At 47.1% G+C, this 13,612-nt stretch overlaps 1 protein-coding gene across 1 annotated transcript in view; it reads left to right on the top strand.

The window, feature by feature from the left end:
• LOC135914906 (motile sperm domain-containing protein 2-like) overlaps positions 1-12,686 on the top strand; it is a 57,995-nt gene extending 45,309 nt beyond the window's left edge. The window contains exons 3-8 of the mRNA XM_065447844.1: positions 3,496-3,582; positions 5,014-5,168; positions 5,717-5,777; positions 7,469-7,507; positions 9,725-9,849; positions 11,053-12,686. Of these exons, the coding sequence (XP_065303916.1) occupies positions 3,496-3,582; positions 5,014-5,168; positions 5,717-5,777; positions 7,469-7,507; positions 9,725-9,849; positions 11,053-11,139 (554 nt within the window). The 3' untranslated portion in view covers positions 11,140-12,686. The remainder of the gene's footprint in view (positions 1-3,495; positions 3,583-5,013; positions 5,169-5,716; positions 5,778-7,468; positions 7,508-9,724; positions 9,850-11,052) is intronic.
• The last annotated feature ends 926 nt before the right edge of the window (positions 12,687-13,612 follow it).

Genomic DNA, 13,612 nt, shown 5'->3' on the forward strand with positions numbered 1-13,612 from the left:
AGCCCTCGCTATCTTTCTTGCCTGTGCTCCTAAACCTTTGCCGAAAAGCTTCGGCTGAAAGGCGGTATTTCTTCAGGAGACTAGCCTTAACTTTTGCATAATCATATGCATCCTGCGCACTCAATCTGGCGATTACTTCCGCCGCCTCACACGGCAACATAGACAGCAACCGCTGTGGCCATGTACTCGGGCCGAAGTTCATCTTCTCGCAAGTCCTTTCAAAATTGCTTAGGAACAAGCCTATGTCGGTCCCGACCTCAAATGGCTTCAATAGCCTGTCCATGCGGTACGATTCTGCCTCACTTGATCGTCCCAGAGCGCCTTCACTTCCTTGAGACAACTCCAAACGTTTGCTTTCAAGTTCAAGTTGCATTTTCCTTAACTGAAACTCGCGATCTTTATCGCGTTCCTCTCTCTCTTGCTTTTCTCTGTCCCTTTCTTCTCTTTCTCGGTCCCGTTCTTCTCTTTCTCTTTCCCGTTTCTCTCTTTTTGAGAAGTTCCATTCCCATTTCAATATCTTCCTCACTGGCCTGATTGGAAATTAGCTCCAATAATTCCGATTTGAGCATTTCCTTGCGTACATCTAGGCCCAGTTCCTCACCAACAATCAACAACTCGTCTCTCAGCAGTGTCCTTAACTCCATGACTGCTGTTTTACTGCCTTGATTCTGCTCTCTAAATCAAGCTAGGTAAACACAACCTAGCTAACACACAACAATCTAGCTTCCCTACTGTTCTAAACAGAACAACCACAAAATGAAGCCTAGAGAGTCAAAGCAAAAACCAAGCACTCACCGCAGATACAGCACCATGTCGCAAAGTCCATCTCACCGCTGTCAGCCAGTTGTCAGGATTGGGGGCTCAATCCCATCGTCCGTGGTCCTTTGCCAAGATTGGAGTACGGCATGAATTCGAAGGTAGCTGGCCCATGCCGTCGTCCAAGTTATTTACGCTGAGATCGTTGATGAAGTGAAGAACTGCTTCTCATCGAGAACGAGGAAAAAGGGTTTATTTACAGAAATTAAATCAGTCTAACATGACTGCTTGAGAAAAAGAGTAACAGTCCAACATGACTGCATGAGAGAAGTGACTCAGTCTAACATGACTGCTCAAGAGAAGTGTCCTCAGCATTCGCACAACCACAGTTTTTATACACTCGATCCGCCGGTCATACGACGCGGCGACTGTTCGTTTACTCATCACCAACTCGCAGCTGCTCTGAAGATCAGTTTACGTACACAAAGGCAACCGCGCTCTGATGCCCGACGACGGCGTTGGCGGGGTGCCGTTCCGGGAACTATTGGTGCCGCTCGAGGGTCGCTCGTTGTTCTGCGCCACTCCGAAGCGTGAGAAGCACAAAAATACGTCGTTCCCGCGGCAGCTTGTCCATGCGTGTCAAATCAGCTCCGCGTTGGGGAACTCCGGAAACATTGTTCAAACACCGAACTCGTTCCGCCACAATGTCGATGGGGCGGGTGGAAGGCGGCGGATTCCAGCACAAAGGCCGCTTCTTCGAACGCCTCCCCGCTGCAGCGACGGAGAGGGGGAGGTGCGCGTCGTGTCGCCCTGTCGTAACTGTGTGGCAATCTTGTTTCGCAGCTCGCCATTCTTGACAGCATGCACATCGGAGTTGGTGGTGTTTCGGATCAGTCTCTGCGTATTTGTGAAATAATAGACGAAGTTACAGTAATCTAAATACACGCGTTCTTCTTTCCCCTTTTTTTACCTTGGATGATCGTTCACTGGATTCCCGCGTTCTTCTTCTTCTTCTTTTCTTTTTTTTTTGTGGAGCAAGAGAGTTCGATCCAGCTTCAGAAAAACCGCGCGACATAGCACGTTCGCTTCCTAAGCGATTTCTCTCACCATTGAACCTATGAAGTTTCAAGAGATAAGTTTCAAGAGGTAACTGATAAGAAGTTAGCGTATAGGTTATCGACAGGGCCTACGCGACCTACTAAATGAGAATCTGTGTCGTGCGCTTTGTATCTGTGGAAGCTGCGCCGATTCAGCGTCTGTTCCTACCAACCAAAAGCACTGTCAAACGCTGCCGGATTACTTGGCGCGGTAACACATGTGCAGAAGCTCCGCCCCCGTAGCTTTTCCTTCATTGCCACATAAAGTTGTACGTGAGTATAGTTGATGTTAGCTTTTCCTTATTGCCACATAAAGTTGTACGTGAGTATAGTTGATGTTGGGTACACGATAAGTGTACGTTCAGTGTCGAGAAAAGATTTAGTATAGATGATTTTCCCACCTCCCCTTTACCGTTTTTGCATTCTCTAGTTTGCCATAGCGTGACGTACTTCAACGAGTCCACAAGATCCCTGTATACCCACGTACAAACGCATTTTTGAGATTGCACAGTGAAACGTTACCTGTGAAAACTCGCTGCATAAAAAAAAAGCTATATTTGTATTTATTCCGAATTGTCGCCTTTGGGATGTGCATGAAACTACGGAGTCCTGCTTCATAAGTGGCAAAGATAAAGTATTGTTTTGGGATGTGCTTCAAAGCACTCCTAAGAAAGACTTCATTTTAAATCAGCATACCATTCTGTACTTGATTGCACTTCACGAAGAAGACGTGCATTTGATACGTATTTCTTAATCGGACTACATAGCTAACGGAAGGCTGCAGGCATGTTGGACTGAAACGCTGAGCCCGCTGTTTCATCGAAATTTTAGTACGCATGCATGCTCACTTGATTGGTCACTTGAAGGACACGTGTGAACCAACAGAGTTTCAACCGGACTGCTACTAGCTCTTCATAAGTTGCATGTCATCGTCACTCTTTTAAGTGCAAAACTTCTTGTTTTTCTGGGGTGCATGGTATGCACATCGCGATTTATAGGCGCCTTCTAGGCCATCAATATCTGATGTGTTGGCTAGCGCTTGCACGCTTCTCGCATATAGTAGTATATATGATGCAATAAAAAAGTAAAAATAAGTATGTAAAAAGGCGTTTGTCGCCCAATTATTAGGGCATCGGGCGGCTGAGCTGGGGGTCCGAGTTTCGAACCCCGCCGCCGGGTGCGTTTCTTTTTAATAGACCTTTTTTTTGAAGGGGGGAGGCAGAAGGGGGGAGGGGGGGCAGGGGGGAGCAAGAACCGGACCAGCGACCGACCGACCGACTCATGCAAAACCGTATAGGACGGCAGGCAAAGAAATAAACTGGTGCTAAAGGCCTCCTCGCCGTCTTAACTAGCGGCGGGTCGCTGTAACATGGCTGTCTGAGACGGCATCAGTGCAAGCTACGTATAGTCGCCGACTCAGCCACTGCGGTTTAGTGAGCACGCTTCAGGCGCTGTCAAAAAAAGAAAAGAAAAAGAGAAAACGCTAAAGACAGGGCTAGCTCTATTACAGGATACACTGTGGTGATTGAAACTTGTTGCGTATTAGCGTATAATTGCGCTGTTCGTACTCTATATTTTGTTTCTCCCAGTAGAAAATGAAAGGAAGGTAACACATGTTGTTCTCTTCGTTCTCCGATTTCAGATGCGACGGAGGAGGGTTTCCCAATCGAATTCTTCCACCACGGGACGCTCGTTCCATACAACACGGACAAGTTCGGAAGCCACGTCTGTAAGTTCTGACGTCACTGTCAGTGCGTGTGCAAGCATCTATATAACCGAGTGCTCAGTTATCAGAGGTTCTGGAAGTGCGCTCGTCTCCTTTGTCGTTGTTGCTCTTAAGACAGGCTTATAGGGTAATAGCTATATGGCTATAAATAGTGTAAGAAGTCTAGCAGGCTCGCTTGACCACCGCGGACTGCTCAAAGGCATGTGTGCGCTATTGTACCTCGACCATGCAGCTTGTTCGATTGTGCACTTGTAATGCATGCCTGCTACACACTTGGTCCACGTTGCTTAGAAGAAGGCGTCAAACTTCTGTCGAGCGCCCTATACAGTTTACACATTTAACTGCTGATTGGTATACAATGTCGCACCGTCGCGTGGTCACGATGGACACAACTTCCTCGACCCTGACTCGAAACGGGCTCCACCGCGCAGATCACCCATTACGCTAAAATGGCCCGTCTAATTGTCTGTACCGAACATCTTTATAAGCGATAGAGAAAGCTATAGTGCACAGAAGGAAGAAGAAGCGGAAACAAAAATTTGAACACTACATCAACTTCATCATTAGTTCTAAGATCGAACAGGCGCTGAAAACGCGCGAAGCATCTTGCAAACGTCGTGTTCCTTCCATAATCAAGATCTGCTTTACAATAAAGACTAAAGCGCTCGGCGAATATCTTTGACACGAGCATGCGGTTTCCAGACAAAGATCTTTCCAAATCTCAATTCGCACAACCTTAAAAATATCTATCTTTGTCTGCGCCTGCGGTTTTCTCGCTTTTATCAAGGAAGTTAATTTTGCTTAACGTTAACTCTTCTTTGAATCAAGCAATTCAACCTCGCCCAACGTGATTCCATCATGCATCTCCAACGCGCACTCCGTGCGAGAGAACGTGCTTTATCGCAGATCGTTGCGGTAGGTCTAACAAGGACTAACTACTCTCTTGCAACCAACGCTGCGCCGATAGCGTGTGGCACTCCTAGGTCGCTATTGCTTTAGTATAGCGTACATATAGACGTGCTATATAGCTTAAATGTATTACGGAATATCGGAGCGCAGACATTAACAACGGTAATGACGTCATCTTGTGATGATGTCAAAAAGCTCGCATTATAGAGACAGACTGTGTTTTTCCTTTTATATGTTGCTGCAACATGTCGACGACAGCGACAAAATTATCACGAAGACCGGTGTTCTTGTACGTTTTCTTTCTTCAAGACCCGTCTTACACGGAACGTTTCCAATGCATAATGGTTGTTCATATAAACCATCTCAAGGTGTCATCACCCGCACTTAACTATTTCTGAATACGTCTATATAGACGCGTGTGGTCTATGCGTTATGCTAAGAGATTCAAACTTTCGAATCGCGTTCGCACTTACTCCGTATGCTACTGCAGTCTGACTCCATGGCCGCATGTTTCCTCTGGTGCAGTGACCCTGCGCGTGAAACATCACCGCAAGGATTCCTCGATGGTGGAGGAGATGCGCAAGTATTTCGCCTTCTTCATGGACAAGATCATGTTCGAGAAGGACGCGCTCAGAGTGACCGTCGTGTTCGATTGCACCGACGCCGGCGTCAGCAATGTGGTACGCCCGGGCCCATTCTTTTGCGACCACTTTAAATACACTATATACACTATAGCGCTTGCGTATTTCCGACCTGCTATAAACGGTCCGCTGTGCCAAAAGGTTAGAGGTCAGATAGACAGGTGTACGTGTTTGTGTGTGTATAGTTCTTTTTTTCAATTTTTTATCCTTTTCTCTTTCTCACCTATCTCGTCCCTTTTTCCCTCCCCCAGTACAGGGCAGCCAACCGGAGATAATCTGGTTAACGTCCCTGTCTTTCCTTTGCCTTTCTCTCTCTGTCTTGTCAGTTTGTCCGCGTATTGTTGTTATGAAAGGAATAAACGCTCCGCTATGCGCAGCGACCGCCACAACGAATACCCGAAGTAACCAGCCAGCGCATAAACAGCAGTGTATAACGCCACGTGCGAGACACGATGTACTGTCTTTAACTTTTAAGCTCCGTGATTGCTCAAGACAATATTCAACACTCCAACAAAAGAAAAGACAGCAGAGGCCGAAACGCCGTCTGAAGCCGGAGCACTGAACTAAAATCGAACGTTCTGTCGCAGGACATGGAACTCGTCAAGTTCATCGTCATGATCTTCAAGGAACTGTACCCGTGGGCACTAGGTGAGTCCTGCCTTGAAGCCCTCCCTCTTAATCCTCCCCTGGTATCTGAGAACAGATCCTACAGACGAGATAAGACGACCTCGGTGAGGCGCCCGCGGTTCTATGTATGTATACACACTGCCTCGGCCCTGACTCCACGTCGGTGCCGCGTCCCCGGGCTATCGAACAGGGAAAGGCAACAGATTGCAGATAAAGCACGGCGTCGAAGGGCGCCATGCGACTATATTACGCCGCGTTGCACTGGGCGCGGCGTAATCTGGAATCTTGATGAGAAACAATCGTCTATATGTATGTATACTGCGGGCCACGACGTATATATAGCCCGCTGTTTCCGGTACACTGAAGCGTCGGAACGACCCGGTCGAGAAAAGACGATAAAAGTTAATGTGTTAAAAAAGAAAGAAAGAAAGAGAGGAGGAAACCGAAATACTGAGACAGGTAACGTGTGATATAACCGGTCCTTCGGAGATCGGACGTGCGATAGTACATTCGTGCAGTAAAAGAAATAAGAAAAAAAAAAGAACATTAGAGAAAAGAGGAACCGAACATAACGGCACGATAGAGCAACAAAAAAAGAGAGGTTAAGGTAGGCAGGACGTAAGTTGATTACGGTGGTGACGCAAATTCGTTACCTTGGTGTGCTTATAGCTATATACAGTACGTTACGCTTTGCTGAGAAACTGGTGAAGCTGTCTCGCTTGCCATGTACGTCGGACCACGATGAGATTAATTTAGCTCACGAAACTTTGAAGATACGCGGTTTGCCGCTTGACTAAAGATAGCAGCATTAAAAGAAAGCCTGGCGATGTAAAAGCGCATTCGCCCCGAGATCGCGTCTGCGACAAGTACGCGGATAAAATGACTTAACTGCAGCGCTACACAGGAGGACGTTGCAAGCGTCGGGTCACGGCCCATGTATAGTCACTGAGCGTTGAAATGTTCACGCGTTTACTGATTCAGCTCTTTCTTGTCCTCCAACGGTTGCGCAAAATACATTTTAAAGAAGAGCGGGTTGTAGGAGTTCATCCCCTTCAGTCACAAATTATGATCGACTGTCCATATATGTGTGAAACATACACAATTTTATGACAAGGTGCTTGAGACTTCACTGAAAGCAAGTCAAGGTGGTAGAATAATTCCTTGTGCATTTAATGATGAGTCATCACAATTGCAGAGTAACTAAATACGTGAATAGTGTGAAGTAACTCATGCTACGTCTCTTCGTACAATGAGAAGAATCACCAGCTCGAATTACATGCACAAGTTTTTGTCGGCGGCAAGCATTTCAAGAAAGCAAAAAGAATACTTCGAGGCTGCTACCGACATGCCCCGCATCAAACGTCACGTAAGACACGGTAGTGCCTTCACCAAAGCAGTAATCTGTAACGCTACATATCACTCGAAAGCAAAATGGAAGTAATTAGGTTAGCGGAATGCTCCACTATACTCTAAACTTAATGTTTATGCTCTATTCCTTGCTACCACTGCACAGAAATGGCAAAAATAGGTCGCGTCCGCAAACGTGAACGCCGTGACTGAAGGGGTTGTAACAGCTGATGTTGTATCTGCCACAGTACACGGAAAAAAAGTGTGTCTGTAACTCGACTACTTATGAGGGTCCGTGCGGAAGTCCGCGCACGTTTTCCTGACCCCTTATTTCCTTTTTCTTATTGTTTTCTCGTCTCTTTCAGGGTACATCATTGTCCACAATATGCCATGGATTCTTAACGGTAAGTGTGCTCCTGACTAGACTTTTCCCATATTAGTGAGCCCCATTGTTCACATTTATGCGTGTAGGAAAAAAAAGAAAACTAAACCGTTTAGACAGCTCTCTTGTTTCATTAATTCCGGTTCCCGCGCGCGCTTATTCTTCTCGGCGCACACTGGTAAGATACTTTTCATTTTCACAAGAAGGGGGAAAACAAGATCACGCCTTCTGAGCAACCTCAAGGATGCGGGCCCGTTCCTTTTCCGGACAAGCTTTCTGAATTTATATACCCCAGCTATCTGGCGACGTGAAGCGGACACCTTCGTCCTGTTCTTACAAAGAGCCCGTTGTCAAGTCGAGCGCGTGGATAACGACCTTGGCGAAACCACGGTTGCATTCGAACTGAAAAGGACAAAGGCAGCTGCGGAGCAATTGGTATTATTAGTGCACGGTCTAGATTTGGGGGGGGGGGGGGGGGGTGACACGAATGCCACAGTTTTTTCTCTCTTGTAACTCTCCTTCACGGCCCCGTCACCGGTGCTACACGCGGCTTTTACTGTGCCGGTTTTCGTTACCTGCCTTGGTTTAGTATGTGGATATACGGCGTCCAGCTGCTGAGCACAAGGTCGCAGGTTCAATTGCCGGCTGCAGCTGGTACATTCAGGCCGGGTGGCAAAATACAAAAGGCACTCGTTTATTCAGATTTAAGAGCACGTTATGGAGCCCCGGGTGGTCGAAAGTAATCCGGAGCCAATGCCACTGTATGCGGAGTCTGTCGATAGTATTGTGTTGATTGGAAACGTTAAACTCGAGAACGTAATCTACTTTTACCATCCGGATTTTCTCCGACGTTCTGGTTGGTGACGGCTCTGGTATTGCGCGAACTTGCAATGAACCGCCAGGCAGCTAGGCGCGCAGTTAAAATACTTTGGACAACTTCGATACTTTATTGTTATGGTATCTGTACAGCGTATAGTGTGCTTTCAAAAGTGTGCGCTTCGTGCGAGGTCCTTTTCATGACCGGGAAGTTGTGATCCATCCGAATGCAGCTTTGTGCTACATTCGAATGGATGACACCTTTCTCCTTTCATGAGCCTTCATTCACCTTGCGGACTTCCGCAGAACTTATTTGCCATGTTCGAGGTTCCTTCCAGTTTTTTGTTATTCGGTGTACTGAAATCGCTTTACACGTAGATTGCACTGGTAATTTGCGATGGGAGCGAATGTTAACGTTTCGGAGAAGTACAGCATCGTTCACATTTAGGAGAAACGCCCCATTAGTAATCAAGCCGCCACAATTTCAGCATATATTCCACTTCACGGGGGATATATGTGCTTCATACGACGCCTAATGATGATGTCCATAAACGAAAGAATAGTTTTCTGGATTTCATGCTGAACATCAGCCGGTGTAAGCTCTTGAATACTATAATTAGGTGTTTCCCCTTCAAGTGGCCGATCCTGTACATGTCGTGCTCAGATTCCACATAAGGCAACACAGGGTACGGCAGGCTGTGCTCGACTTAATGCGATTTTTTTTTCCTTCGCTTCTTTTACTGCGATAACAATTATATGGACACTCCAGGCGAATTCCAGCCGTCGGCGTCACCGTGATGATGTATATAAAGTCCAAGCGAAGATAACATCGCGGCCGCTCACCGTTGCTGTAGGTGCGAGCGAAAGCGTGCGAGGGTTAAGTATGGTAGGCTTGATGCGGCGGTGTCTTCTCGCGTTCGAGAAGAGTGGGGGTGTGTGAGCGCACTTGGAGGAGGGAAGGAGAGGTCAGGTTAGTGCACATCTCCTCTTCTATCCAGCTGCGGTGGCTGAGCGAGGCCGTGTCCCTTGCATGCAACTTGCGCTGGGTTCGAAGGCTAGCTGGCTGAGATAGCTGATGGCTTCGTGTGCGCTGTGCTCTCACACTCCTTGTTCGCGTGGAAGCGAGAGGCAGCACGACGGTTAGTTCGCTCGCCGTTGCTGCCGCTCTTCGTCACGCCAGCCTTCTGGCAGCGAGTGAGATGTGTTCGCCTTTGCCTGTGCCCGCGTGACAACGTGCTCGTTAATTTAGGTAATAAGCGAATGTTTACGGCAGTTTACGCAGCTGATAAAACGACTGTAACCTTACTTCGCATAGCTGTCTAATCATATGCTATCGCAATCAATGCTTCGCCTGTAGGGCAGAAACTGTGACTTTCTTTCTCCCTTATGCGCGAGACTAACACCTCCTTTTCCGTGGCTGCAGCTGTGTGGAAGATAGTGAAGACCATGCTCCCGTCCGACGGTGTGCAACGCGTGATATTCACCAGCAAGGACAGCCTCCTGCAGTACATCGACAGGAGGAACCTGCCCAAGTACATGGGAGGAGAGGTACGGCATCGACGATACCGCCAAGTTGCTTGTTTGCTTAACGGAAGGGGGCACTATGACGCCAGGCGTATTAGCACACCCACATGGAATGCAAGGGTATTCAGTCAGCGAGACCGGTAGCTAACGTCCACTTTCCAGAATTGCTGGGATCCAAAGCGGATGGGAGCATTAACCGGTCGACAGTCTAAATAATTTGAAGAGATGTTTGGAGTATTGGTGGAAAAGAAGAAGTAGGGAAGAGACTGACAAGACCCGATGCGTTACAAGCATATGTAACGTAGATATAGAAGTTTTAAGGGAGAGAGAAAAAATTAGAGATATAGGCAGAATGCTAGACTGATAAACATCTATAGATTACCCGGTTAGCTCAAGCGGGCTAGGTGCCCATTTGTCAACGCCCTGTGTCCCGAAGGGGATACCAAAAATCATCATCACCACCATGATTAGTATGCGTATAGCTTAAGGTGTTTAAAAAAAAGCTAACAGAAGGAGATTTGGGAAAACGTATTTGTCCTGCCTTTCGACAAGAATCGTGCCGGTGGTAATGTGATTCATCAAAACCGTCTCCTTCGCAGTACAACGAAAACGATGGCAGCGCCACCGCCATGTTAAACACACACACACACACACACACACACACACACACACACACACACACACACACACACACACACACACACACACACACACACACACGCACACATGCATTGTATATCTCGCCTAAGTGTCACCAACCTTGCGATTTCATGTAGCTATTCTGCGATTACACTTAGTAAAATTTGCGCTTTCGTTAGGTGTAATGCTTCAAATAAAATTTTCAAGGACGCTACAGGGTTTCCCCCCCTCCCCTATGTTTCAGACATTTTCACAGCCACCTTCGTCAGCAATCGTGACGCGACCGTCACTCTACCACAGCCGGCACCTTACCCCTCTACTAAGTGCACCGGCGCACTAATCTCATTCTTGCAGAAACCGCCTCCTTAGTATTCAAGCGTTTATAGAAGCCGAAATTCGGGACGAATGAACTGAAGTTTAATATTTCGAGACTACGTATCTCTGGGTAGTGATTCTAGAATGCCGCCCGTTCCCCGAAAAGGATAGTAGAAATGTTGACATCACGTCAGATTGATTGTGCTAATGAAGTGTTTTCTCTGTTGCAATGGACGGTCACGTAAGTCCTCTCTCTCTCTCTGCCCTGCGCAGGATACCTACGTGTACCAGTACCAGAAGGGCAACCCCCTCGGCGACAGGTGTCCGCGATGCACGCATCCCAAGGTGGCCATACCATGAACATTTCAAAGAAGCTCACCGAATGTCAGCGTTGACCGCCCGCGGAGAGGAGACTGTGATACGTCCGCATCAAAGTTCGAGAGAGCAACCCCTTCTCGGCAGGTCTCTGCGACGACGGTGCCAGCCGTGCTGTTCTGGATACTGTCGAATTCCGCCACATATTGTCCACTTCTGCAACGACGGCGTCTTGAACCAACGAGAGGGGCTCTAGCAGCCCCGCGAGCCAATCAGCTAGAACTGACAAGACGCCGAGTTCGACAATGCGGCGGAATTTCGCAATGCCCAGAATGGCAGGTCACGACTAGGTGCACCGTACCGACCGAACAGGAAGACGAAGCCATTTCCGTGGTCCGGAACAACGCCGACAATCGCTACGCCTGTTCTGTATTTGCACTTTCATACATCCCGATCCACCCACCTTGAATCTGTCGGAAGCTAGGAAGGTGTCTTTTATATATATATATATACATTTGAGCTAGTCGGTAATGATGAACGTACGATGGTGTGCTTTCCGTGTGCGATACTTTTTTGGATATATGGCGCTTGATCTGTAAAGACAGCAGTGACCAGAGATGAGAATATAGATATAACGTTGTCTGTCGATCATAAAACTGAACTCACGTCGTAATTTAATAGCCGGTTATGCAGTTCCCTTATTGGACGACATATAAATAACTATCAGACATAATATAAACGACTGTGTGGTTGAGTATATACATCCATCCATACGTGTACAGTCTTGGGCCCTGAGGGCACTTTCTTTCAGTTTTAAAAAGGAAATCTACTTCTCTGTCGCTTGGACGACACCTATAATAGACATTTCCTGCTTTTTTTTTTCTCTCTTTCTCTGTCTGCCATTCAAATCTTAATTTATAGCCGTTACCAGTGGCCGTACTTAGTTCCCCTACATGTACTGGATCTGAGCATGGTGGCAGCTGCCATCGCCCCGTTTCAAAGGGGACGCTTTACCCTTCCATCCATCCATCCAGAGAGGTCTCGTGTGTACGTGTCTCTCTGTCTTAAAGTATTTCCGCGTTTTTTAAATGTTGTTGTGCTTTACTTCTTCTGTTTGAGGAAATATTTGCCAGGCGGTCAGAGTTCTTTTGGAACGTTATCTTCACGTCCAATCGTTGTCGAGTACTCTATTGACGAGCGTGAGCGGCAATAACGTGGCGACGACAAGCAACAAAACAGTTCTGTGCAGCGCGGCGCATCATCCTGCTGGATGCGGTGTCGTGCGGAAGGGGAATTGCCACCGAAAAGGATCGTTACAGAGTGCGCGGTTCAGCACTGTAAATAGGCAAACGTTGGTATACATGCACACGTGACGCATCATACCTTTCTCCCTCCTGCCCTCTCTCTCTTTTAATCCCATCTCCTCCACCCCGCTGGCGCTGAGCCGTGCTCCCGCCTGGGTTGCAGAAAATAGTGCTAGCCTTTCCTCCTTCCCCAGAAGAACCACTTCTCATCATTTCTTTTTATTTGCTCCTCTGCATGCAGTTGTACAAACTATGTCAATAAAAAAAACTATATTTTGTGAAAACTTGCTTTGGCTTCGAACCTTTTGTCCTATACGGTAAATACCGAAGGTTCTTTTGTGCGATACAAGATTCAAGAAAGAAGTGGCCTTCACTGAGCAAGGAAGCGTTGTACCAAATCGTGCTTCTGGCGTTCTGTAAGTATACGCTTGGACATCGTCGCCAGTAGAGTACCGAACAACACTTTACCCTTCTATGCGCATGCCTGTGACCCGATGTGTGTATCCGGAGAAATCATTAGGCAGAAGCTGTGAGGAAGGAGCCTCTTGTGGAATGAGTGTCTTTTCTTTTACGAGGCAATCCTGTGAAAATGTGAAAAACACCGCGATGCCACAGTGCGACTTTTTTGTTTCATAAAGTAAAACAAGCAAGCAGTGCTACAAAGCGATAACGCGACTGATAAGGACTAGGGTATAGTGACTGCGTTATGCGCTTTCTAGTATGTTATCATATAGCATTTGAAGAGTAACAAAAACATTCGAGAGAGGAACGATAGCCGCGCAGTTTTGCCCAAAACGCGAATCGTAAGCGACAGCAATGTATTACATAACTACACAAAGTAAGGTTCGCAGTTTTATCGGGAATATAAATTGCAGTAAACATTCCCTTACTAATTAAATTAACAAGCACGGTCTGTGCGCGGAAGTAAGCCCTGTCCACCGAGTTCAATATTAGCATCTGGGGCCATGGCCCTTCCACCTAGCAAAAAGCAAACAGTAGCTTTTCTGGGAATTAAGATTAAACCCATCCTCATTAGCCCATTATGACGCCATGTTCAGGCCAACGTCGTCAACGTATACTGAATAAAACATGGTACGTTGAATTGATGAACGTAAGAGAGAGAGAAACGTTTATTAGACGAAACAGTGTCCCGAGCGAGGCCGGGTATCACCGTAAGGTGGGAGGGCTCCTTAGTCCAGGAACCCTCTGGCTTC

Source organism: Dermacentor albipictus, chromosome 1, assembly GCF_038994185.2.
Source record: "Dermacentor albipictus isolate Rhodes 1998 colony chromosome 1, USDA_Dalb.pri_finalv2, whole genome shotgun sequence".
In the NCBI taxonomy this organism is placed as follows: domain Eukaryota; kingdom Metazoa; phylum Arthropoda; class Arachnida; order Ixodida; family Ixodidae; genus Dermacentor; species Dermacentor albipictus.